General features: G+C 43.0%; 1 protein-coding gene across 3 annotated transcripts in view; it reads left to right on the top strand.

Moving 5' to 3' along the window:
* Positions 1-26,201, top strand: part of ABCA1 (ATP binding cassette subfamily A member 1) — a 100,433-nt gene that overhangs the window by 70,610 nt on the left and 3,622 nt on the right. For 2 of the 3 annotated variants that reach the window (XM_030969411.1, XM_030969409.1), the window contains 28 exons: positions 720-857; positions 1,405-1,625; positions 2,040-2,112; positions 2,638-2,840; positions 3,822-3,870; positions 4,551-4,664; positions 11,993-12,144; positions 12,602-12,726; positions 13,092-13,190; positions 14,369-14,558; positions 14,713-14,807; positions 15,174-15,206; positions 15,763-15,868; positions 16,578-16,652; positions 17,048-17,217; positions 18,148-18,325; positions 18,867-18,982; positions 19,070-19,214; positions 20,538-20,661; positions 21,943-22,072; positions 22,206-22,326; positions 22,500-22,562; positions 23,026-23,132; positions 23,537-23,678; positions 24,909-25,043; positions 25,276-25,379; positions 25,507-25,599; positions 25,780-26,023. In XM_030969411.1, coding sequence (XP_030825271.1) covers positions 720-857; positions 1,405-1,625; positions 2,040-2,112; positions 2,638-2,840; positions 3,822-3,870; positions 4,551-4,664; positions 11,993-12,144; positions 12,602-12,726; positions 13,092-13,190; positions 14,369-14,558; positions 14,713-14,807; positions 15,174-15,206; positions 15,763-15,868; positions 16,578-16,652; positions 17,048-17,217; positions 18,148-18,325; positions 18,867-18,982; positions 19,070-19,214; positions 20,538-20,661; positions 21,943-22,072; positions 22,206-22,326; positions 22,500-22,562; positions 23,026-23,132; positions 23,537-23,678; positions 24,909-25,043; positions 25,276-25,379; positions 25,507-25,599; positions 25,780-26,023 — 3,545 coding nt within the window. The remainder of the gene's footprint in view (positions 1-719; positions 858-1,404; positions 1,626-2,039; positions 2,113-2,637; positions 2,841-3,821; positions 3,871-4,550; positions 4,665-11,992; positions 12,145-12,601; positions 12,727-13,091; positions 13,191-14,368; positions 14,559-14,712; positions 14,808-15,173; positions 15,207-15,762; positions 15,869-16,577; positions 16,653-17,047; positions 17,218-18,147; positions 18,326-18,866; positions 18,983-19,069; positions 19,215-20,537; positions 20,662-21,942; positions 22,073-22,205; positions 22,327-22,499; positions 22,563-23,025; positions 23,133-23,536; positions 23,679-24,908; positions 25,044-25,275; positions 25,380-25,506; positions 25,600-25,779; positions 26,024-26,201) is intronic. The other variant, XM_030969410.1, reaches the window with a different exon arrangement.

Below are 26,201 nucleotides of genomic sequence, written 5' to 3'. Positions count from 1 at the left end.
TTGTCCAAAGCTTACTCATATCTTTGGGGTTTATGAGTTTACGTGAGGGTGGCTTTTACCATAGTCTACAAGTCTCTTGTGTTTGTGAATCCTACATGCATTCCTTACACTGACTTCTGCCCCTTCAGTTGGTGACCTGGAGTGCCCTTCTCATTTGTTCAGTAGGTGCAGAATTCCTGTGTCAGTCTGTACCAGATACTAGAGGGACTGACATGCCTTTGTCTTACTCAAGTATCAGTACAGACTGCACATTTGACTTTGGGGAGGGAGAACAGATGACCATGGTTGACTTTAGTATTGAGGAATGCAATATAATTCCTTGTTTTTGTCTCTGGAACGCTTTCATGGAAGGGGAGTCTCATGGGGACTTATTTCTGCAGCTCAGGCTCTGGAGACCTGTGTTCCAGATCCCCAAATATGCTTAGGCTTCCAAGCTGGCAATTTGCTACCCCTGGTGCTGAGACAGTATAGTTCACTGTGGGCATGCAAGGTGTGGTTCCCTGCAGTAGGAGAGTTAGACTCCACTGAGGAGTGACTATCCAGATGAATTATCCACTGTCCAGAAAGTGGTGGGACCCTGAATGCCTGAAACAGCAGCAGTACTTGTTCTCCTCAGTCTGCTTTCTTTCAGAGAGCTCATTATCCATCATACCACAAGTATTGCTGTTCACCTCATCTCTACATCAGCCTGAACACTTCTTTCTTCTTGTACCTGACAGGTGGCATGCAGAGGAAGCTCTCTGTTGCCTTAGCTTTTGTCGGTGGCTCCAAGGTTGTCATTCTGGATGAGCCTACAGCTGGGGTGGATCCTTATTCTCGCAGAGGAATATGGGAACTGCTTCTGAAGTATCGGCAAGGTATGTCATCTTTACTCTTAATAAATGTATTGTAGGAGGCAAAAGAAAATCAATCTGATTCTTGACTGTTCTCAAAATAGCAATGTGCCTTTGTAAATCTATTGTTGCCTGCACCAAGGAATGAACAGAGACCATGCAGGACAAGGATGCTCAGACCTCTCATTTATATATCTTTCTCCTCCTACTCATGTCAGAGTTCATGAACAAACTTTTTTACTGGGTTATGACTGAGGGCAGGTAAAGTCAGAAAATTAACCTTGCTGTTCAGCAATGTCCTGGTCTGCTCCATGCAACCAGCCTTGCAGACATGAAATTAAACCTGCCTTTGCTGAGCATGACAAAAGCCAGCAGAGAGTGGAGAGAATAAACCCATGACAGCAGTTGTGAATCTTCTCCATACTCTTGATCTTGTTCAAAGGGCCCAAAATTGTGGCATCAACCTCCCATCCAACTTCATGGCAAGATGCAAGTGATTGTGGCTTTGGTGTGGCTGCAAACAAACAAACAGGTTTGACTTAGCAGCCATGTCTTCCTTGCTCTCTTCCAGGTCGCACTATCATTCTCTCCACGCACCACATGGATGAGGCAGACATTCTGGGGGACCGGATTGCTATCATTTCTCATGGCAAGCTCTGCTGTGTTGGCTCTTCTCTCTTCCTGAAGAACCAGCTGGGAACAGGCTATTATTTGACCCTGGTCAAAAAGGATGTAGACTCCTCTCTGAGCTCCTGTCGAAACAGCAGCAGCACAGTTTCCTATTTGAAAAAGGTACAGCTGGCCTTTTCTGCCTATGTTTATTCTTTCTTCATGAAATCTTAGGCTTTTTGGAAGCAGCAGTAGAATGTCGCAAAGGAAAATCCCTTGTTCTTTGGAAGAAGTGTTACTTGTCCGGTGGGTACTGTGCCAGACCATATCTAATTAAACATTTGTGTGGGACATACATCCCCATTATAGTTTCTTTCAGTGACAGTGGTCTCAAGCTGATCAGAGAGATACAAAATAAGTGAAGTATACTTTTGTAACACTCACTTCTATACCCATCATCTTACTTCTGTTTTAGCCTTTGCAGTGCTGCGTCACCATCTGCAGCATCTGGTTGGACTTACTTAGTATGTAGCATAGGGTAGGCCCCATTTTGTATAAACAGCAGGAAATAATGTTTGTCTTCTCTTTTGTGACCAGGATGACAGTGTCTCCCAGAGCAGCTCTGATGCTGGCCTTGGCAGTGACCATGAAAGTGACACATTGACAATAGGTGAGGCTTGGAAAAAAATTTAAGATTGAATTCCAGTTGACATTGCTCTGTGGCTCGCCTTGGACAGCTGCCTTAACCTTGTTGGTCCAAGGTAGCTACAGTCTTGGGAAAATTATTAAATTCACAGTGATGGTATTTTAAATATTGGAATGCATTTCTTGAGTGAGCCATTTTGAATTCAAGCTGTCCTGAGATATAATAAGCAAATATTATGTAGTTGTGTGGCCTGTTGGCAGTATATAATGTTGATGAGCTGTACATCAGTGATTTATTTGCAGATCTTCCAGTAGCATGTACAAGCTCTCCCAAGTTCTGTGCATAAGAAGTATAGCCAAGCTTTGGTCCAGGCTTTTATCCAGTCTTGTGTTAAATTACAAAGAAATTACACTTCATGGAAATTAGCTTCTTTCCAGAGATGTCCTATTTGTCCTCCTTTTCTGGCAGGATTTTTAAGGCTGAGCTCTTTTTTTCCACATTATGAGTGGTAACCAGAACAGAACTATCTTTTACATTTGTTTTTCCTAGATGTGTCTGCAATTTCAAATCTCATTACAAAACATGTTCCTGAGGCAAGACTGGTGGAGGACATAGGTCATGAATTAACCTATGTCTTGCCATACAAAGCTGCTAAAGAGGGAGCTTTCGTGGAACTGTTCCATGAAATTGATGACCGTCTTTCTGATCTTGGCATTTCCAGCTATGGCATCTCGGAAACTACTCTGGAGGAGGTTAGTGAGCTGCTGATTCCTGTTTGTCTTGAATTAGGCAGAAGGAATCAAGACAGAATTAATAATGAGATGAAGCCTTATTGCTTCGTGTAAAAATTGACAGAACAGCTTTGTGTTCCTCTCCAAAATGGATTGTCTTCTGCCCTGTGTAAGAGTGTGCTCACAGAGGCGTGCATTAAAAACTGAAATGTGGTACAGACAAGCAAGGACAGGTCCTGTGTGCTCATCTGCACTTTGCTGAGATATGTGTAGGTTGGCCCCTGATTTGGCTTCTAATATCTGTGTTATTTTTAGGCATGCTTTGTGTTGCATTTAACTGAAAACATACATTTCAGTACTGTATACATACATTATGTAAACAATTTAAACATATGCCCTTGTCAGGGATTTTTCGTGGTTTCAGGGTTTGTTCCATGTGACTGTTCCAGCTGCCAAGTCTCTCTTTTTTATCACAGAAATATCATGCACATTATCTCTTTGTAGGATCTTTATTTGTTTATTTTTAAAGAATGATAAAACACTGAAACAGTGGTTTTGTCACTTACTGAGGTTGCCCTCTAGGTCCTTCACAGCTGTGAAGACCTTGGTTGTTATCTGCAATTTGAAAAAGGGTTATTTCTGGTTTAGGAGAGTCCGTGGGTCAAGCTCCATGAAGGTGCCTATTCAAGCAAGAGCTGTTAGACATGGGGAAATATGAGATTCACCAAATTTAGTTACTAGGTCTGTTTCTGAGACACAGGAAAGAGCTCATGTTTGAGATGGCCTGTGAACTCATATTGGAAAAGGGGAACAGCTGGTAGCAGTTTGGCTCCCGGAAACTGGACAGAAGCCACAAAGTCAATGTCACCATCATGCAGAGGATAAACTCAGTATCCTCAGTTCTCTCATTGCACCTGCCAGTCTCACATGGCATCTTCTGAAGCAGTACCCACAATATCTTTCCTCTTTTGATTTTCATTGACAGTTATCATTCCTTTTCAGATCTTCCTGAAAGTGGCTGATGATAGCGGTGTGGATGCAGAAACCTCAGGTAGGTGTAGTTGTCCCCTACAGAAGAGACACATACCAAGGTGTGACAGAGCCTGATTGAGACTGAGCTGAAGCTCTTCTGTCCTAGTATTTTTAATGACCTGAAGTAGCTGGGTTTAGTGTATTTAATGCATGTCTTTATGTGCTGTAAATGTCAATTGACTCGGTAGTATATTTATTTTGTGATAGTGAAGAGTTTCTGTTGTTTGAATATATTGCAAATTACTTGACTGACACTGTTGTCTGCTCTGAAGAACTCCTGATGCATCAGACCAGAGTAACGTCCAAATTACTTTCCCTTTCTGAGAACAGATCACTGCACTGAGTGCTTATAACAGCAAATTGCACTTGCAGTGACATGACTATGTATGACTCTCATGTGGAAAGTGAGAGTTTTCTTGTGATGAGAGCAGCCTGCTCTCCTGGGAGAAAAACAAAAAAGGTGCCAAGTGCACTAGAAGAAGTTTCTGGGACATCACAGAAAGTATGGTGCATAAAACATGACCCATTGCAGAATGACAGTCTTGGTTTTGTTCTACCTGCACTGGAGTCACTCCAGATCAACTCTTCAGTTTGTAAATGGAAGACGTGCAAAATGAAAATTATATTGCTTTGTTTTTTCTGGGGCTAGCTGGAGATTAACTGAAGCAGTTCAGGTAACCATAACTGCATTATTTTCAGATGGTACATTGCCAGCCAGAAGGAACAGGCGTGTGTTTGGAGACAGACAGAGCTGCCTTCGTCCATTTACAGAAGATGATGCATTTGATCCTAATGACTCTGACATAGATCCAGGTATTGCTAGAGTTCAAGCCTGTTTTCTTTCTGTGGATGCTCTTTCATATTATAGGTGCGCCGGCAGTTTATATACAAGCACGAACGGGACGGGACTACTGTGGATGTGTCGGAACCGTTTATTTCCCAGAATCTTTATAATACATAGTTTTGCCTATGCAAAGATCCTGACAGTTCGCATCCAGGCAGCAAGCCAAAGAAACTTACTTGTTACAAGTCACCAAATACTCATCCTAGCCAATTACACAGAGAGAAAGCATATTGACAGTGATTCTATCCAATCAACATAAACACATGTAGCTGGGGTTAAAACAATACTTGCTTGTTCATTTATAAGAAGACAAAGCATAAAACCCTATTCATAATTTCAACCTTGCTATAGAAACTTTTTGCAACTTAGAAAGTTATTCGAATCGCTAATACATAGCTCTATTGTTCTATTCCTCACGTCTTTGCTACAGCTTAACAAGATGCATCAGCAATATCCATAGCTCTGCTGCACTGAGGCCTGTCTGTTTTCCCACAAACCTGAAACCCTCTAACTTTATGGATTCCTACATTTCCCCCTCTCTCTTGACCTAAAAAGAAACCTTTAAAACCTTGTCGCTTACTACTTGCCTTTCATAGCCATACTATTTTTGCTTACTATCTGCTTAAGACCTGTTCTTGTTGCTTCTAAGCAATGCTATATTACAACACAGCAAATTAATGCTGTGAAGGCCCAATCAGTGTAAAAGATAAAAATCACATCTGGCAATAGTTATAAGTCATTGTTCAAAAAACTCTTGTCGATTCCAGGGTCTTAATTCAAATCCCTCTTCCATTTCTATACCTTCATCTACATTCTCAGTGAGATTTCGAACACTTTCTGTGATTCTACTTCCTAATTCTCTTTCCTGTATAACAAAAATTTCTCTGACCGTTTTGTTCATCATTCGACGCACACAATGAAGTATGCAGGGGATCACTATTAAAATCACAACCAGAACACCCAATACATAGAGACCTATCTTGCAGAGTTGCCTTAGCCAAGGTGCAACACCCCATCCTTGAAACAAGTCATCTATCCAGGACCCGCCATCTTCTTTAATTTGGGCTGTTAAGTCTTTCAATTTTTGTATACTTTTGTGAATGGATTCAGAATGATCTGACAAATTCATGCAACACAATCCTTCAAATTCCTCACAACCGTGTCCTTGTGCCAGTAAAAGAAAATCGATTGCTGCTCTATTTTGAAGAGTAGCATGTCTAACACTATCAACATCGGTTAACATATCACTAATTGCAGAGGACGTGGCATTTGTTTGTTTACTCAGCCAACATCCAACCCGATCTAATTGTTTCAGTGCCACTGCTGAAGTCCATTGGGGTAGAAATATACTTGCAGAAACCCTTCTTGTTGCTTTCCAAGGCATGAAATCACTTCTACAGTTCTCATCATAATGACGAACAGATCTTGTTCTCCTTTGTTTCTTTCTCATGACCTCTTTGGCTGTGGGCGCAATTACAGTGAGCATTCCAATGCTACATGGGCCACCTTCAAGGTGAGCTGGAATGCCTTGCCACGCCCTATCTCCACAAATGAACCAATATCCCTTGGGCAATTGCCTTGGATATTGGTCAGCCTCGGAACGCACATTCCAACTGTTTGAAGAATTACACCAAAAACTTAAATTTCTATATGCAAAATAATAAGGAGTAACATTGTATTTTGGAGGGTCACCTTTTCGCCAACTACTAGAGGTAAAGGTAAAGCAAAAATCCATGGTTAAAGAACCAAGGATTTCCAATTCTTGGGGTTCAGATGCAGCTCTGGAAAGCTTTTTGGCCCAAACGTTCCAATTCAGTGTGGGATCATTCCCATTGTCAATTTGACCTGGCTTACCATTGGATTGCTTTTTGACCAAAGGCAACTCTTTTACTGGCACACCAACCAGACAGGTTGAGAAAGGTTTTTCTGGTTCCGAATTAGACAAACATATAGTATCCGAGCCGGCTGCCTTGGCTAAGGTCACCCATACATTCGTTTTTGGTTGTTCCACAGGAAAATCTGCACGACAAAAAACAATTAAAACACACCAAAACCAACATACAACATGCATTTGCTCCATTCTGCTCATGAGCTAAATTTTGGCAAAATCCTCACATATATACCAATTTTTGACAACCTTGATCGTAGCCTTAAAAAATATTTTCCCTTGAGAATCCAATAAAGAATCTATATCTTAACAAAAGCAAAAAACCCACAATTTTACCAAAAGTCAGCTCTACTAAACAATAATCTCACATACAACTAACACAATTATAAATAACATTCGTTGACACAAAAATCAAAGTTTGCAGATTCCACCGATGCACAAGGAACGTCAGGCGTGACCCGGGATCCTTCCACTCGGCTCACGTCTGCGTACTTGCTTCCTCGGTTCTGGACTCGTCAACACGTTCTGGGGTGCGATATGGTTTGACGTTTTTGGCAGGAACCCACTTAATTCCAGCACCTGTAGAGACAGAAGCATACCCTTTGCCCCAGGTGATTAATCGGAAAGGACCTTCAATTTGACCAGATTCAGGGTTTCTAATTAAGACAGGAGGATTTTCTTTCAGTTTTGCCTGAGAGCTATTTGAAAAATGCCTAAAAATTGGTGGGTCTGGTTCTGCAACCGAACTGTTTAAAAAATTAAAAACATACAAAGCTTTGTTCAGTCTCATCTGTGGTGTGACCTCTACTCCCCCTCTCTGTTGATCTAGAATGCGTTTTAATGTTTGATGTGTCCTCTCAATGATTGCTTGGCTTGTGGGAGAGTGAGGAATACCAAAGATGTGACGAACACCCCATTCTTTTAAAAATGTGGCCAATTTTTGAGATATATATGCGGGACCATTGTCAGTTTTTACTTCTTGGGGCACACCCAATGAAGCAAAAGCTTGCAAAAAATGATGGCAGGCATGATTGCCTGTTTCACCTGTGTGAAGAGAAGCAAAAATTGCACCAGAGAACGTGTCCACTGAAACATGAATATTTTTGAATTTGCCAAAAGAAGGGTATTTTGTGACATCTGTTTGCCATAACTGCAGACTTTGCAAACCTCGTGGGTTGACCGCTCCTGTAGAAACAGGAGGCTGCACAAGCTGACAGTCAGGGCAAGCACTGATGATTGCCTTAGCTTGATTTTTGGAAATTTGAAACATTCGCACAAGTGCCTGTGCGTTTTGGTGAAAAAAGGCATGACTCAATTTTGCTTGTTCAAAAATGTTTGGCAAAGTGTTTGAAATAACCATTGTCAGTTTGTCCGCTCTCGCGTTTCCTTCCACTAAAAATCCAGGAAGCGAAGAATGAGCCCTGATGTGAGAAACAAAATATAGGTTAGTTCTATATTGCAAAGTTGTATAAAGACATGAAAGCCAACGGTATAAAGTATCATTACTAACATCCTTCAAAACTGAGCCCTCTATTCTCTTAACTACATTAGCAACATAAGCAGAATCAGTGATTAAATTGAAAGGTTGTGGAAAGAGCTGAAAAGCACGAACCACAGCAGCAAGTTCAACAATTTGAGGAGATCCCTCTATCAATTGAATGTCTGATTCCCAAGCATTAGTTTCTTGATTTAACCAAGTTACAACTGATTTATGACTTTTGCCAGAACCATCAGTGAAGAGGGTTATGGCATTTAAAGGTTCTTCACTCAATTTAGGTTTCTCTCTAAAACTCAATTTAGATTGTAGTAATTTGTGAGCTGGGTAATGAATAGAACACACACCTGGGAAGTTCAACAATGCATACTGCAAATCATCAGAATTTTGCATTGCCCAATCAAGGTAATCTTTTTTCAATGGCAAATAGATAACTGCAAATTCCTGGCCGACTAAAGTTAAAAGTCTGGCTCTGGCCTTAATTACAATTTGTGCAATCATTTCTAAAACTGTGAAAATTGTCTTTGGAAACCTGTAGGGAAGAAAAATCCATTCTATTATCAACAAAGGATCTGTTTCAGAAGGGTCCCACTGGAAAATGAGGCCACAAAGTTGCATCTTTTCTCCTAAAATTGCAAAAAAGAAAGGCTTGTCCGGAACACAGCGATGAGCTTGTCTTCTTTGAAGAGTTGATGTCACAGCCTTGGGTTTTTTTGTAGAAATGTCAAGTCTAGCATCTTGGATTTCAGTCACAATACCAGTACAGGTTGGCTCCATCTCTGTCTTCGGAGGAGCTGCGATGAGGAAGTCATCCATGTAGTGTAGAATCTTGAATCCTGGAAAATTCTGTCGAACTGAAGAAAAGACTTGTACAACAAGACATTAGCAAATCATATACATTGTGACACTCAGATAGAAAGTTGTCTTAGTTGGAATGTTTTCACATGACAATTCCTTTTTAAAAGTGACTTGGTTTAACATAAGCAAAGTAACAAGTTTGTTCATCAGAATCTAACAGCACAGTGCAAACAGAGTTTTTTTCCTTTGCAATTCCCATAAAAGATACTGTGAATTGGTTAAAATCAGGGAAGCCACATTTCGACAATCTGCAGGAACCAAATCAAATGAATTAAAAACACATTTCAACACATTATCAAAATAAGGAGAAGAAAACCTGCTTTCTTTTAAAGCTTGACGTAATTCTTTTATATCATGATAAGTGAGACTTTCATATCTGGGGTTAGCATTGTGACGACCATATCTTACTGGTAAAGCAAGAAGTGGCCTCTGAAAATCAAAATCTTTTTCTAAATTTTGATTAATATTGGACCAGTCAGGTAAAATCAATGGTGGCTCTGAGATCCTTTTCTTCCCTGCCTTTTCTGGCTTGGAAGAACAGACAGTTTCAGTGAAAGTTTTCGTTCTGGGACTTTTGCCAACTTTAGAGCTCTTGGCAGAGGTGTTGTTATAACAACCAACTTTTCCAGGATCTCCGCCAGTTGGGGCGGGAGCAAATGACTCTGATATCTGGGCCGGGCTACCACCGGAGGGACAAGCCCCCTCAGGATCCCTGCCAAGAGAGACAGAGGAGTCGCTGGCCCTCTGCCCCAAGGGCTTTGGCAGCGAGCCCGGATCTGAGTCATTTTCTTCACTGTCACTGGAATAAGTATTATTAAATTTAGACAAATTAGACTGTTTTTGAGTTTTAGATCTCGATTTGGTTTTTGTGACACCTTCTAAAGCATTTTTACAAGTTACACATCGCATTTCTGACTGGGGAGACTCAGTTGGAAAATTGCCAGCATTAAGCTGTGAGCCCAAAAGGCCAATTTTTCCCTCAGTAAAAACAGAATTAGGTTTTAAGATTCCAGAATCATCAGTTTGTGTTGATACAGAAGCCTTTTTACATTCTCTTGCCTTAATCGCAACTCTCTTTCTGGACCGAGCAATTTTAGTTTCACCAGCCTCAGGACCAACGCCCAACACCTCAGTGTTTCTCCCTGCCCTGCCATCAGGAAAAGAATCTCTATTCACAACAAAAGACTCTGTATCTGAGCATTCAACAAACCCAGGGAGATTAGGACAATTTACCAAAAAAGGATTCTTAGAATTGCAAAGCAACCTGTCCTCTTGAACCACAGTCGAGGACGTATCTCTTGAAGGAAGGGAAGCAGAGGCAAGTTCACCCCCAGCCCCCCGAACAGACAAATCAGATCCTAAACTCCTTTCAACTGTTTCTGCTTGTGCACCTTCAGAATCCATAATTTTCTTATCACAAAACCTCTGCAAACTCCCATTTCCCCCGCTAGCACAGTTTACACACTCCCCTGAACACATTTCAGCATTAATCACATTCCCGGAACGCAACGAAAACTCCGAGCACCTTTCCCAACATGGCAAAAGTTCATTTTTCCGTGGAGGAACTTGTGGGAGCCGGACAGAAGAAACAGGGACGCAGGGAAACCCGGAAGGAACAGAAGGCACAACCTGAGCTGAAAGCTGATCTGGTTCACAGCTTCCAGGAGACACGACACTTTCAGTTTTATCTGGAGAGATACCGAACTCACTGGAAGAAAACCGACCCCCCGGAGAACCCGAAATTCCCACAGAAGGTGACGCTGTTTCGGTATTGCTTGGATTTAAAGGCTCTGAGCAAGATGTTTTGTTTTGTTGTCCGGAAAATCCTGTGTTACAGTCATTTTGTTTAAAGCAGTCTAATATAGCTCGAGAAACAGGAATTAGCTTATATAATGTCTCTTCCTTTTTAAGAGAAAACAAATTATATATCTTCCAATTTATTTGATCCCAAAATTCAAAGGTAAAAGCAGTCTGCAAGTCAATATTTTGAGTGTTCGCTTTTACCCAGACTAATAAGTCTTTCAGTTCAGTTTTTGAGATATCAGAACGTCCCTTTTCTTGTAAAATTGTGTCAAGCCGGTAAAAAACGTCCCATTCTGATTTAGACAAGTGATTTCCCATAGTCACCCAAGGGCCCCTAATAAAAAGTTACTTACAAAGACAAGCTGCAGCAGTAGACGAAGGGGATGAACTAACTCCTTGTTTAACACCTTGGGTCTCCGACGCCGAACCGTTGCAGAATTTTCTTTTTTATTTCTAGTCTAACCCTTTGTCCTCACACGAGGAGCACCATTTGCGCCGGCAGTTTATATACAAGCACGAACGGGACGGGACTACTGTGGATGTGTCGGAACCGTTTATTTCCCAGAATCTTTATAATACATAGTTTTGTCTATGCAAAGATCCTGACAGTTCGCATCCAGGCAGCAAGCCAAAGAAACTTACTTGTTACAAGTCACCAAATACTCATCCTAGCCAATTACACAGAGAGAAAGCATATTGACAGTGATTCTATCCAATCAACATAAACACATGTAGCTGGGGTTAAAACAATACTTGCTTGTTCATTTATAAGAAGACAAAGCATAAAACCCTATTCATAATTTCAACCTTGCTATAGAAACTTTTTGCAACTTAGAAAGTTATTCCGAATCGCTAATACATAGCTCTATTGTTCTATTCCTCACATCTTTGCTACAGCTTAACAAGATGCATCAGCAATATCCATAGCTCTGCTGCACTGAGGCCTGTCTGTTTTCCCACAAACCTGAAACCCTCTAACTTTATGGATTCCTACATTAGGTACTGTGGATCTTAAGGCTGAGTCTGCCAGAGAAGTGGTGATGTATTTGCCTTTAGAAATAGTGGACAGTGCAGGATGCACAGCCTGCTCAGTTCTCCCATTCAAAGCTCAGAGAGAAGGGAGAAAACACATTCTCCTGATTGTGCTTTTTTTTTTTTTTGGTGAGTGCGAGTGGCTGCTCCAGCCATCACCTTGTGTCTCCAGCACAGAGAGCATCTCTGAACTTTTAATGAGGGTAATTTCTTCTTGCTAGCAGAATCTAGAGAGACAGACCTTCTCAGTGGCATGGATGGGAAAGGCTCCTACCAAATGAAGGGCTGGAAGCTCACTCAGCAGCAGTTCATGGCTCTGTTGTGGAAGAGGATGCTCATTGCCAAGAGAAGCCGGAAGGGCTTTTTTGCACAGGTGAGAGCCTCCAACATGAGCAAAAGTCCCTCATCAGGGACAGCTCTGGACTGTGTGTTGTAGTCTGAGTTGATGGTGGGCGAAAAACCTCAAGGGAATGCAGATAACCAAAATTAGCCTTCACTGCACATGGGGGCAGAAGTGAAGCACTTGTCTGTGCAAGTGAAAGGAGTTGCATGATAGACCAATGTGATTACAGTATTCTTGCACAGCAAATGTAATTTTGCACTTGGGAACAGCATTTGCAGCTAAATCCTCTGCAGCTGAAGTGAATTCCCTGATTGAATGCCAAGATAGATCTTGCAGTGGTGTCTAGCACTGTTGTGGTGTAAATAGCAAAGGTATTCCTGGGAAACTTTGAAAATGTTTTGATCCAATAAGTGAATCATATGTACCTCCTGATGCCTCTGGAAACATTTGCTTATAAAAAGGATGTGTTTTTTCCTTACAATTTCAGATTGTGCTGCCAGCTGTCTTTGTGTGTATTGCTCTCATGTTCAGCCTGATTGTTCCTCCTTTTGGGAAGTACCCCAGCCTGGAATTACAACCCTGGATGTATGATGAGCAGTACACTTTTATTAGGTATGTTTTCTGTGGCCTATAAATTATATTCTTCGTAAACTTGAGTTACTGAGTTCTTTTGGGTTTTGTGCTTATCTCAGAAACACCTTGTAAAAGAGAATTGTGGTATTTTCTTCTTTGACCTTTAAATGCCAGCTCTAAGAACAGGCAAGGCCATATCCATTTCTGAATGGTGCTATGACTCTCCTAATAATACCGTATACCAAGACTTGGAATGTGTGTGTGCTAAGTCTTAGGCCAAGCATTCTTCAAGGGCAAATCCCTGCCCACATCCTTTCACTCTGCTCTTGGCCTTGCTCTGTTGCTTCTTTTGCTGTGTGCTGGTTACCACACTGACTGATAGTGTTTTTCTGCTGTTCCCATAGCAACGATGCTCCAGAAGATGCAGGCACTCACAAGCTTTTGGATGCCCTTCTTGATAAGCCAGGGTTTGGGACACGCTGTATGCAGGGACATTCCATCCCGTAAGTAGAACTCTGGTCTGGGAACAGGAAGCACATCCCTGGTAACTCTAGCTGACTTTTGGAAATTATAGTAATGCGTGGACAGAGCAGAATTTAAGCCAAAAGAGTTGTAATTACATTCAGCTTTTCTGCTTAGAACCTTTTTAAAAGTTGCCAGCCCTCAGTCTGGTGAGGAAGTTGAGGTTTGAGTGCAAGTCCTTGCTGATAGAGATGAAAAGGAGAGAGCAAATGACTCAGGTTACTGTTTGGTCCTGAACATGGTAGAGGACCTATTTATGTTGATGTATGTTGTTGACTGTAGCTATTACCACTACAAATCCTTTGTTTCCAGCTACATTAGAAACCTGAGTTAGCATCCCACAAACACCAGCAGAAGGAGTGGGGAGCCAGACAGCATTTGTTGTTTCCTAACTCTGCCACCTGACTTGGTGCACAGCCTTGAGCAAGTCGCTGAAGATCTAGTCTGTGAACGTAGAAGATGTACACATTCTGAGAGTCCAGGATGGTGTGTCCAGAAGACCTGCAGCTCATGTTCACAGGATGATGGGGAGGGAGACAAGGTGTCTGATATAATGGCCAGTGGTGGAAAGTAAGCTGCATCCTTCATAACAGGCATGAAAGCCGAGCTATTCCACCAATGGGCCATGGGGAAAAAGCTGCCCACTGCTACTTTGGGAAAGAGCAGTGTTTTCATGCCCCAAAGGCAGAAATATATCCAAGGAGTCATCCAAGAAGATTGTCTACTGTGATCTTAAAATCACAGGATATCTCAAGTTGGAAGAGACCCATGAAAATCATTGAGTCAAACTATCTGTTCTTCGGAGGACTACTTTTAACTAAACCATGTGACTAAGCACATTCTCCAGATGCTCCCTGAACTCTGGACAGTGTGCCTGCCAGGACTGATTGAAAGAAAGCATTTAATTATAATGCAAAGAGGGGGGAGTGTCTGGCCCTACAGTGTTGGCCTGCCCCAGTTTCTTTGGCAGTGGGATCTGTTAAAATCTGCAGAGTCTGATCTGTTGCTCTGAGCTGTTTGTCTCTGTGAGGTCAAGCTCATTTGAGAAACACACTGACTCTGCTGGGGACTGTGGAGTTTGATCTTTAAATCTCTTGTAAGCAAAGACCATCATATTTATCTTAAAAACTGCTTTTTTCTTGCCTTTTTCTAAACACAGGGACACTCCTTGCACTGTGGGGCAGAAGGAATGGACCACTGCTTCAGTCCCAGAGTCAGTGCTGGATATCTTCCTGAAAGGCAACTGGAGCATGGAGAATCCTTCCCCATCTTGCGAGTGTAGCAGTGAGAAGATCAAGAAGATGCTGCCTGTGTGCCCTCCTGGTGCAGGTGGCCTGCCACCCCCACAGGTAGGAGGGGCTCAGTGGTACTGCAGGGAGGAATGCTCATGAGGAGCAGAGTGGCTAGGTGTGATTCTTGCATGCAGCATTGTATGAGATTTATTTCACTGAGCACCTGTGTTTTCTGATGAGCATTTATCTGTGTTTTCACTGGTGACACCAGCGTGAGCAAGACACAGCTGACATCCTCCAGAATCTGACAGGCCGCAATATATCAGACTACCTAGTGAAGACCTACGCACAGATCATTGGGAAAAGGTAGCTGTTGAACACTCCCCCTTCCCTCCCCGACAAACACTGCTTGCTCTACAGGTGATGCACAGATCAGGCAAATAAACCTGGGCAGCCCAAATTCTTCAGTAGTGAGCCAAATCCCCTCAGGTCCTCAGATAGCCCTGATCCTCAGGTCAAGTGATGTTTCTCCTTTGTGAGTTGTTCTGTGTGCTGACTCTCATAGGCAGATTATGGAGGAAGCCTAGGAATTACCCTGAAGAGGAATGGTGGGAGCTATATCAGATGAGAGAGGCTGTTGCACTCTTTTCCCTGGCCATGTGCCTGCAGCTTTTTTAGGTCTGTCTCTCCTCTGGTTCCATGTATTATATATCAACTCTTTTCTCTCTGCAGCTTAAAGAATAAAATCTGGGTGAATGAGTTCAGGTGAGTTACTGCATTTTCCTTAGCTTGTATATGCCCACTAAACCTTGAACATAGTATTTAGCAGGACATCCACCCTGCTTTGCAGTTTGTGTTATAGGACACTTAACTGCCAGATATTGGAGGAAGGTGTTTAAGGATAAACTGGGACAAGCCCAGAGCACTGGATAGCATGTCTGCCTTATGCAGAGAGCAGTCTTTAAAAGATTTGCATGACCAGTGTGCTGGTAGTCTATTCTGTGAGGTGCTATGCTTCCAAGCAAGGGCAGCAGGGAGACATCCTGCTTTGCCTGCAGCAGAGAATAGCTGCCTTTGGACAGCATGCTGAGCACTCGTGATATGAGTGTTTAACCCCAGAAAAAAAGAGTAGAAGACGTCATGGCTAAGCAGCCATAGGAGAATAAAAATCATCCCTTCATGTAAGAGTAGAGATGATCGTTTTGGGTGTACTGCAGGAAGAGGAGACATGGACATGGAGAGGGAAAAGGAGTAGCATTTTGTGGAGGTCTGTCTTAGCATCATGTCATGTCATAGCATCACTTTCTATCTGAACTTTCAGGTATGGTGGCTTTTCCTTGGGAGCCAGCAGTTCCCTTGTGCTTCCTCCAAGTCATGAAGTCACTGATGCCATTAAACAGGTGAAGAAAATTTTGGAGCTGGCACAGGTGAGCAGTTGTCCCCCATAAGCCCAGCATGCACTAAATACTGTCTTGTTACTTGGGAGATGACTTGGAAGCCATAAAATGAGGAGCATGTGTATGTTAGCTGTGTCCACTGACTTCCCCCACTACCTCTGAGCTGGGATCTCCCAGGCTGTTGTCGGGGAGTAGCAAAAGTCTTGGAGACACATTCAGTTAAAGCTTGCCCAGCCCATGTTGCTGATGTGGGTTCTGCCCAGCACCAGTTGCAATCCAGTGGGGATTGCAGACATCTGAATGTTTTGTGGCAGGACAGGGTGGGCTGTCTTGTGGAATTAAGAAGTGGTTGCTGCCATCTTCAAAACCTCAGCTGAACCTTCCTGTGCTGAATCTGCCCTAGCTCAGAAGAAATTTGGGCCACTGTTATCCTCTGAGACTGCCAGCCTGCAGGCTGCAATGTCTCTGAAGGTTGCGTGCAACTTTGGTTAATAAGTTTTGCTGGGAAAAAAACAGGCGTAAGATGACCCTTCTTACCAGTGAGACTACAGAAAGGAAAGGATGAAGGGAAACCACAGTTACTCAACCTTCTTACCACCTCCAGTTTGGTGGGTAGAGGCTGTTGAATTGGCAGAAAGCTGTCAGAGCTGTGAAAAACATTGTGTAGTCTCTGCTAGACCCCAGGGCATGAATAAAGATATTCTTAGAGGGGAAGTAACTCTCTCTTTGCTGTTTACAGGGGAGTTCTGGGGATCGATTTCTCAACAGTTTATCAAGTTTCATGAAAGGCCTGGATACAAAGAACAATGTGAAGGTAAATTAGCCTATCCTCATTTCTGTGTCTTCTGTTTGAAGCTCTGGTAACTTGGAGTCACAGCAGTTTGTCTTGGAAAACTTTGTAGACCAGAGTTCTCTTTATTTGCTAGTGGAGTAAATGTAGCCTGTAGTTTTATGTGGACTTCCTCAAAATCTGTTTCTCCTGTGGAGTCTAGGCCTAAATGCCAAAAAGAGTTCAGTGCTGAATCAGTGATAGCTTCCAGGAGCCTCTTGTGTTTATTGATTAAACTGTGTGTTTTGCCCCTGAACACACAGGTTAATATGGAAAGAAATACGCCCTCAACAGAGGAAGGGGTGTTCTGAAGGGCTTAGGAAGCTTTTGGGTAGCTGATGTACCTGATGCCTTTCTGATGCTGATGTGGTGTCTTGTAGGTGTGGTTTAACAACAAGGGCTGGCATGCCATTGCATCCTTCCTGAATGTGATCAACAATGCGATCCTTCGGGCCAACCTCCAGCAGGGTGAAAATCCCAGTGCTTATGGGATCACTGCCTTCAATCACCCACTGAACCTCACCAAGCAGCAGCTGTCTGAAGTAGCTCTGTAAGTTGTGACGTGACTATGGATGGTTTGGACTCATTGTTGATGACTGAAAACAGGCAACGTGTGAGATTTTGGACCTACTGGTGGGCAGTCAGTGGCCTCTGCCATTTAGGCTGTTAACACACAGGCCTTATTTTCACTAGTCTGGGGAGGTGGCAACCTGTGCTGCTGAGAACTTGCTGTTGAACAGCACTTCTGTACAAACTTTCTCTGTCCTTGAGTCCCTGGAAGCTGCAGTTTTTAAGAACCAGTCCTTTTCAGGAATCAGACCTTCTGCAACTCTAGAAAATCCCTCTCAGCCACCTTCAGAAAGGTGTCTCACCATAAATATGGTCATTCTTTCATCCTCACCATTTGACTAGGAACCCGTAATAGGTCCTGTTGAGTCTTGCCCACTGTCTCGAGCTGGGGGGCACACAGTAATGCACAGGGTTAATTTCACTGAGGCACTGACTAGTCCACTCGCTACGATCAGAGTCAGAACTCATAATCTGTGTGCATATATATTCTTCAATCCATAAAACAGTGGCAGATAATGGGCAGATACTTGTCAGCTTTGGAACAACACCAAAAAAGAGACAAACCCCAACAACCCCAGGAAATGGATTATGTGGGAAACAAAGTGGTGGTAATAAGGAAAGCAGAGAGCAGTCTATTATGCTGAAGTTATTAACCAGTCTGCAGGTTGTGATGCTGTGCTTGAGATGCCAACAGGCTGTATATGTTCCCTCTGTTATATGGCTGGAGAAGAGCTGTGCAGTTAAGAGAATCTTGCATGGTAATTCATTACTCAGTATTCTGAGTTTAAGGACAGACTATTGACAGCAGAAGAAATAGTTTCTGCCCTGCCCTGCATGAGCTGCCTCATTTAATCTCAAAGGAACCAGTACCAACATACAAACAATTTGCTTTCTTCCTTTTTTTATCCAGGATGACCACCTCTGTGGATGTTCTTGTGTCCATCTGTGTGATCTTTGCCATGTCCTTTGTTCCTGCCAGCTTTGTGGTTTTCCTTATTCAGGAGCGTGTCAGCAAGGCTAAACACTTGCAGTTCATCAGTGGTGTGAAGCCTGTTATCTACTGGCTGGCCAACTTTGTGTGGGATATGGTAAGGACTTAGGCTGGGCTAAACTATCCTCCGTTCTGTTTTTCCAGGGTGTCTTGAAGTGCACAGTGCAGTTTGTTCCAGCAGGCACTGCGTTATTTCAGTGAATAGCAGCTGTGACTATGACTTTTGTGTTTTCTCTCATGGGGCAGTGCTTCATCTCACTGGATCAAGGAGTAAAACAGAGGATGGAAGGACAACCATAAGCTCAATCATTAGCATTTATTATGTCACTCTAAAATACTTGCCCAAAAATGTTTGTTTGTGTAGCGCCTTGTTCTGTTCTGTCCAAAGCAGATTTTCTCAACCTGTGGTGCCTGAAACCTCTGAGAGTCTACTGACTACTTCTAGAGGGACCAAGAAATGTAAATTAATGTGTACTGTATTATGGTTCACACATGTGACACTTTTAAGAGTCTCTCATTGAAAACAGCTTTGGGAACACTGAAGAGTTTTGAAAACTATTGGATTAGAGCAGAAAAAAATCTCTCCTTTTTTTATGTCATCTGGAAAGAAATCTAAAGTCACGTTTTCCACCTTCTAGTGCAACTACATTGTTCCGGCCACACTAGTTGTCATCATCTTCATCTGCTTCCAACAGAAGTCCTATGTATCCTCCTCCAACTTGCCTGTGCTGGCTCTCCTCCTGTTTCTCTATGGGTAAGGGATTTTTTATCAGAGGATGACTGGGATGGCTCTTAGACTTGGAAGGTTCTTACCTGATGTTGCGGCCTTTTCTCTTGCCAGGTGGTCCATCACCCCTCTCATGTATCCAGCCTCCTTTGTGTTCAAAATCCCTAGCACAGCATATGTTGTGCTGACCAGTGTGAATCTCTTCATCGGCATCAATGGGAGTGTGGCCACCTTTGTCCTGGAGCTCTTCACCAACGATGTATGTTTTTTCAGAGGCTCCTCAACTGTCTTGTGCTGCTACAATCTAGTTCCATGTTGGTTCCATGGTGCCTTTAGCAGCCAGATCTCCAGAAAAACTAGGCCCTGTATGCATTAGCTTCAGCAGCAGTTTAAACACAGGTTCTGGTGGAAATGGGTTAAAGCCCCCTTTAGAAAAGCTCACAGAGTAGCTAAGAGGTGGGGAAGGAGCTCCTGAGATTGTCTAGTCCAACCTCTGAGGAGGATTCAGCTACAGCAGTGTATTGGGTTTGCATGGCCTGGTTTTTTGTAGTGGGGTGGCAAGGTCAAACTGCTAAGAGCAAGTTGCTCTGAGCCATTGGACTTTAAAATTTCCAGGAAGAGACTCCACACTCTCTCCAGACAACTTTTTCCACTTTTCAGTCATTTTTAATGTGAAAAAAAATTAGAATTTTCTTATGTTCAAATGGAATTTCTTTTATCTTCTTAATAAGGGGCATTTTCCATCTACAAAGGCCATTTAATCACCCAACTATTTAGCTGCCCTAAATTTTGCCTCCTGTCGTAGATACCTCTCTAGCTATGGGAGCTTACGCACTTCACTTCAGTTTTTCAACACCAGATGCCTCCTGGGGAAGGTAACAAGTTCCTCTCATGCTTGTAGACAACACAAGATGTCTTAGCAAGCACTATTTGACCCACAGTGGTGTGAAGTGTTCCTTGTGGGAGGAGGCTCAGGAGACACCGTGGGAGTGACTTGTTGATTTTACCTCTTCCTGGGGGCATATGGGCGCAGTCCTTGACGATGGTTCCTTTTGTTACAAGGCCTGTTCTAGCTCAGTAACAATGAGTACATGCTCAGAGACAAGTACCTGGCAGAACAGGAACTCAGGGTGCTATCAGTTCAATCCATGGACTAAGCCAGCTGTGAGACAACAAAGGAAAAGTATTAGAGTTTCCAATATGGGACAGGGAGGAACTCCCTTCAGCCACTGACATAACCAGTCTGTTCAAGTTAAACTTCCCTGTGTCCTCAGCCAGTAGCCTTTTTGCATATCATTGTTTGCAGACACTGCCTTTTAGACTGTGAGTGTTTGGAAAAACATTTTATTGCAGTTTGCTTGTGTTAATAGCATTGTGAGCAACACAACAACACTGACTGTCCAGAGAAGCGGTGGCCCTGGCTCCCTGGGTCTTGGGAGAACATTTCTAATCCTTGGATTTTTGTGGGGTTGCAGTGTTGGGAAAGAGAAGGAGGGGTCAGTGACAACATGGGTCACTCCTGGGAGGTGGTGGCTACTTTTTGCTCAGCTGGCTCACTGGCACTTGAATTTTTTATTAACAGAAGCTGAAGGACATCAATGACATCCTGAAGTCTGTCTTCCTCATCTTCCCTCACTTCTGCCTGGGCCGGGGACTCATTGACATGGTGAAAAACCAGGCTATGGCTGATGCTCTGGAGAGATTTGGTAAGTGAAATTGTGTTTCACATTGTCTTGGTTTGGGAAGACAGGAGTCTGCTAAGGAAGGCAGGAGCCTCCCCTGAAATTGAGAATGTAAACCCTCCCCACCGCTCCGAATTGCTATAATTTTAAATTAAGGGGCTCTCAGGCAAAGATATGGGAGCAGGAAATAACAGTTCTTTAATAGGGAAGAAATAAAAAGAATAAAATAAACAATGCAGTCCACTGGAACAACACTGGCAGAGTCAGAACCCAACCTGACACCCTGTGGGTCAGGGTGTTGGTGGCAGTCCGATGAAAATGTGGCTGCAGTCCTCTGAAGTATCAGGTGTGGTTCTGTTGGAGCAAGGGGGTTCTGTAGAGAAGGATGTAGTCTTCCTCTGAAGATCCAGGAGGAAAAGGCAGCTGCTGTTCCTCTGGGGAGTCTCGTGGAGAAAAACTGAGTTGCAATTTCAAAATCTCAGAGTAAATCGGGGTAGCAGTGCTTGGCTCCTCCCTCTGGGCGGAGCATCTCACAATGGGATGTTATAGTTCTTATCAGTCATGCACTGATATTCAACAGTCTGTTATCAGCAGAGGTCCCCTCCCGAGGAAGGTGTGAATGTGGTCATTCAAAGAGAGAGATAAGGCAAACTGCTCACTTGACAAGGTAATCAACCATACAGATGGTAATGGCAAACATCTTACATGCAATCTTCAACACACACAGACAATGGACTGAAAGGAACAGACAAATCTAGAGTCTGCTCCAGACAAGCTCCTCTAACTTTTCAGGAACTGAAAGTGCTCAATTTGCAGCACAGACCTGGTCAAAGATGGCAAGTCATCATAGCTGTCCCCTCTTACTTAACTTGTTAAGAGAAATTGGTAGATAGATCTAAAGATTTTTGAGTTAAGAGCATTAAATAAAAATGCATAAAGATAATTGTATGGATGTCATTAGGTGTAGTGTAAGGAGTGGCTGACGTTCTGGAAAGCTGGATGGATTTTTTTCTGGCATGTAGATGTCAGGTCTGAGTCATAGTCTTTCTGTGCTTCACTAACCTTTTGGACAGGTGGGCTAGCTCTTTGGCAGACTGAATTCTCTGGGCCTGAGTCCCAACTTTGCTACAGCAAAAAATGGCTTGCAGCCACAGTGGGCCCCTTGTGTGGTCTAACCTTTCCCTCCTGTTACTGGCTGATCACCAGTTGTCCCAGTGCCCAACTTGGTGAGCTCTGCTGGAAGAAATGCTAGCCTGTTCCCCTTGCTCTGGAAAAGTGATTGTGCTTTTAATCTCATTTTGGCAGGAGAGAATCGGTTTGTGTCCCCTCTGTCATGGGACCTGGTGGGAAGGAACCTCTTTGCCATGGCAGTAGAAGGTGTGGTGTTTTTTCTCATCACAGTGCTCATCCAGTACAGGTTCTTCATCAAACCCAGGTAATTTGTCCTCTCTACTGTGCCACTACAGGCAGGTGAAGTTTTCATTGGTGTCACCTATGAAATGGGGAGAATACTACCTATGAAAGCCCTGTCATTTTCTGCTAAGGCTTTATCATGTTGCTTTCTTCAGGCCTGTCTATGCCAAGCTGCCTCCTGTGAATGATGAAGACGAGGATGTAACCAGAGAGAGGCAGAGGATAATTAGTGGAGGAGGACAGAGTGACATTTTGGAAATCAAGGAGCTAACCAAGGTGACAGAACTTCTGAATTTGTACTCATTGACACAAAACTGTGCAGTTCACTGTGCCTTATCAGAGGAATTTAGTGGGATCAAAACTGGATTGAGTTGGGAGTACTGCAGATGTACAGCTCTGATTAGAATTCTTTGATGTTGTCCTTCTCATTCTTTTCCTTATGGTTTTAGATTTACAGAATGAAGAGAAAGCCAGCAGTTGATAGGATCTGTGTTGGAATCCCCCCTGGAGAGGTAAGCTTGTTCGTTAAATGGATTGTTTTGCTATTACTGCAGTATTTAAGAGCCACAAGACAGGACAGGGTAGAGTAAGATCAAAACCTGATGAATGTTCAAATTGCTCCAAAGGAAAGTAGAAGCTGAAGCAGTTTCTGGTTCTGTGTGTCTCTGCCTTTGAAGAAGGTATGAACTCTCAGTGTCTGGGACCAGAACCCAAGCTCCAGTATGCAAGATTTGGCACAGATCAACTGCAGTGACAGGGTATCAAGATGACATCAGTTTGTTCATCTTCCCAGCCTAAAGGTTTATACTTAAAATAAAAACCCAGAAGTTTTTGGGGTTTTTTTTCCCTGAAAATGGACTTCAGAGCCCCTCTAGCTGTACTGAGGGTCAAGTTTGCTTTCTCCCATCTTGTCAGTGCTGCAAATGATCAGTTGGATCCTGTTCTCAAATACGCTGTGCTCATTTATATCCCCAGTGCTTTGGACTCCTGGGAGTAAATGGTGCTGGCAAGTCATCCACTTTTAAGATGCTAACTGGTGATACAGATGTCACAGGAGGAGAAGCTTTCCTCAAAGGAAACAGGTGAAAGACAATGTATATTTTCTCTGCTTTCTCCTCTAGTTTTAACAGCTTTTTTTCAAAAGTTTGAAAACATCAAAACTCCCTTCCACTTTTCCTGTTTACAACTCCTGGCATCTGTTTCAGCCCTTGTTTGAGTCTGGTAAAGTACGTCCGTGGCTTAGGAAAGTTGATGTAGTCTGGTAGTCATTTCTATGTAACAGCTCTTCCAAGTTTAAATGTCTTTAAAAAAAAAAAAAGGAGGAGAAAAGGGAGAGAGAGAAAAAGTGGCTTGATCAAAATGGACTTCTATGATTCTGTATTTTTGTTAGTTCAATAATTCCAGGAACACTGTTTCATGCTGTTTTAACATCTAAATTAGCAGCACATGATCATGAAATCCTAACAAAGTATTTTTTCTTTTACAGTATCTTGTCCAACATCCAAGAAGTCCATCAGAACATGGGCTACTGCCCACAGTTTGATGCTGTTAATGAACTGCTGACAGGGCGAGAGCACTTGGAGTTCTTTGCACTCCTGAGAGGTGTTCCAGAGAAAGAAGTCTGCAAGGTAAATGAAACACCACAGGACCCACCCCACTGACCAAGTTGCAAGTTCTTGCTTGCATGCATACTTCCTGCAACTCACGTAATGCCATGATGTGAAGCTGTTGAAGATATTGTATGGTGAAATCTGCCCCCCTTTCCTTCAGGGAAACCCAAGAATTCCCCTGTTTTTTTCAGTGTTGGCTGGAAAACTGTACAAAATGGAAGGGCAAATAATTTGGGTCCTATGTTCTCATAGTGAATACTCTTTTCCACTGAAAAACTTTCTTCCTTTAAGAATTTAAGGGCTGTGGAGCTGCAGGTCATGCAGGACCTCACTCACTGTAAAGTCTTAATTCTTTAAAGTCCCTGGAAACAAACACACTATAGCTTAGCAGGAGCATTGTGCTGAGTTTTAAAAGCTTTCCATTTGATCATGGTGCATCATTAAAGTGCTGCTATTTCAGCATTCAGAGATGAGGTTACAGTAACAGTCTTTAGGCAGTTGATGATAGCTGCCAGTACCATGCAGCGCCCTTCTCAGTTCTGTTTCCTGGAATTGACAGTTTTTACTGTATGAGACCTGAGTGCCCTAGGCAGATGATATCTAGGTTAATGTCCAAGGAGTTTGAATCCTTCTGTGAGGGTAGATGGGATGGGTGGAAACTGCAATCTCCTTCTAAGTTTGCTGCCAAGTTCTTCCATGTGATGTTCTTACCAGCTCCTTATAAAAAGGGACCCAGTTCTGGGTGTGATTCAAGTAGTAGCTGCATCTCTTCCCCATAGCACACTGCAGGGCAGCAATGCTTGCCTGTTGGCACCATTAGGGATGCTGCTGAACAACAAACCAAATTCCATCTATCCAAAGGGCTAAGGTGCACCGTGGTGTGACGGCTGTGGGTCAGTAGCGTCCAGGTCCCTGCTGTAAGCCCACAGTAATAGGAAAGCTCACTGAAGCTGGTGCTGCTAAAAGCACTAGACTGCTGGTTAATGTGGCTCAGCTGATGCTGAGCTCATGCCCACCAGCTGATAAGCTGCAGCCATTTGATTTTTCAGGCCTCCTGGGGACAGGGTTAGATATAGCCTGATCCAGGGGTGCACAGGGTGTTTCAAAATCTGTATCCATGCCACATTAGATTCCTTAGATGAATGGCCCTTCTGAAAGCTGCTTTTGAAGCCAAAGCTTGTATGAAAAATCTCGTTGTGCAGGTGTTGCTATGCTTGATTGAAGGTGGTATTGTGCTGTGTGTCATAGGTTGGCGAGTGGGCAATTCGGAAACTGGGCCTTGTGAAATATGGAGAAAAATACGCTGGGAATTACAGTGGGGGGAACAGACGCAAGCTTTCCACGGCCATTGCCCTCATTGGAGGGCCACCTGTGGTGTTCCTGGTGAGTCCACAACCTTTGGTCATCAATATTTTTCTTGAAAAAATAGAAAAGCATGTTGAAATGAAGACTAATTAAAAATCCAGTATATAAATTACTTTGTCATTTTAGGAAATAAATCAAACTTGCTTATTTTCAATGTTTCCGTAATCAGGAATGGACAGGTCATTTCAAAGATGAGGTATTTTTCATCAGAATGTAGCAGCATAATCTGTTTTTTGTATACCTCTTGTAGGATGAGCCAACAACAGGGATGGATCCCAAAGCACGTCGTTTCTTGTGGAACTGTGCTCTGAGTGTAATCAAGGAGGGGAGATCAGTGGTGCTCACATCTCACAGGTCAGTAGCAGCCCACTTGTGTCATACCTTGGCTTTTACATCTGCCAGGGCTGGATGCTAAGCTCAGCCTTTCTGCTCTGCCCTTCAGTGCTGTTTGCAGCACTAATTAAGTTATTTCTGCTTGCAGCATGGAAGAATGTGAAGCCCTGTGCACTCGAATGGCAATAATGGTCAATGGGCGATTCAGGTGTCTAGGCAGTGTCCAGCACCTAAAAAACAGGTAGGTGGGGTGGCTTTTGGCTAACACCACAGAGTTTGCATTTTTAGGGAGATACAGTTAAGCTTAGTTCCTCATGCAGCATTTCCATTGCTATTCTGACTGTAGGAAATGCTGCTGGATTTTTAGCAACACTTGTATTTCAGAAGGACTTAACTCTTGTACTGACGTTTTTGTTTGCAGATTTGGAGATGGTTACACCATAGTGGTGAGAATTGCAGGGGCAAATCCAGACCTGAAGCCTGTTGAGGAGTTCTTTGGGCATGCCTTCCCTGGAAGTGTCCTAAAGGAAAAACATCGGAATATGCTGCAGTACCAACTTCCCTCTTCACCATCCTCCCTGGCCAAAATATTCAGTATTCTCTCCCAGAACAAGAAGAGACTCCACATAGAAGACTACTCTGTTTCTCAGACCACACTTGACCAAGTAAGTTTTTAGTATCCTGGATGCCAAAATCTTCTTTTGCAGAGGTAGGAGTACATCTTTCAATTTAATTGACCTATCTTATAAGGGCATTTAAATGAAGTAGAGTACTGAATCGCAGGACTATTTCAGGATATCCAGTGCTTAAAATGCCATGAATTACTATGGTGGTGTTTGACAT

The sequence above is a fragment of the Camarhynchus parvulus genome, chromosome Z (genome assembly GCF_901933205.1).
Source record: "Camarhynchus parvulus chromosome Z, STF_HiC, whole genome shotgun sequence".
Classification (NCBI taxonomy): Eukaryota; Metazoa; Chordata; class Aves; order Passeriformes; family Thraupidae; genus Camarhynchus; species Camarhynchus parvulus.
Note: the sequence above shows the minus strand (reverse complement) of the source record. Positions and strands in the feature narration are given on the sequence as shown.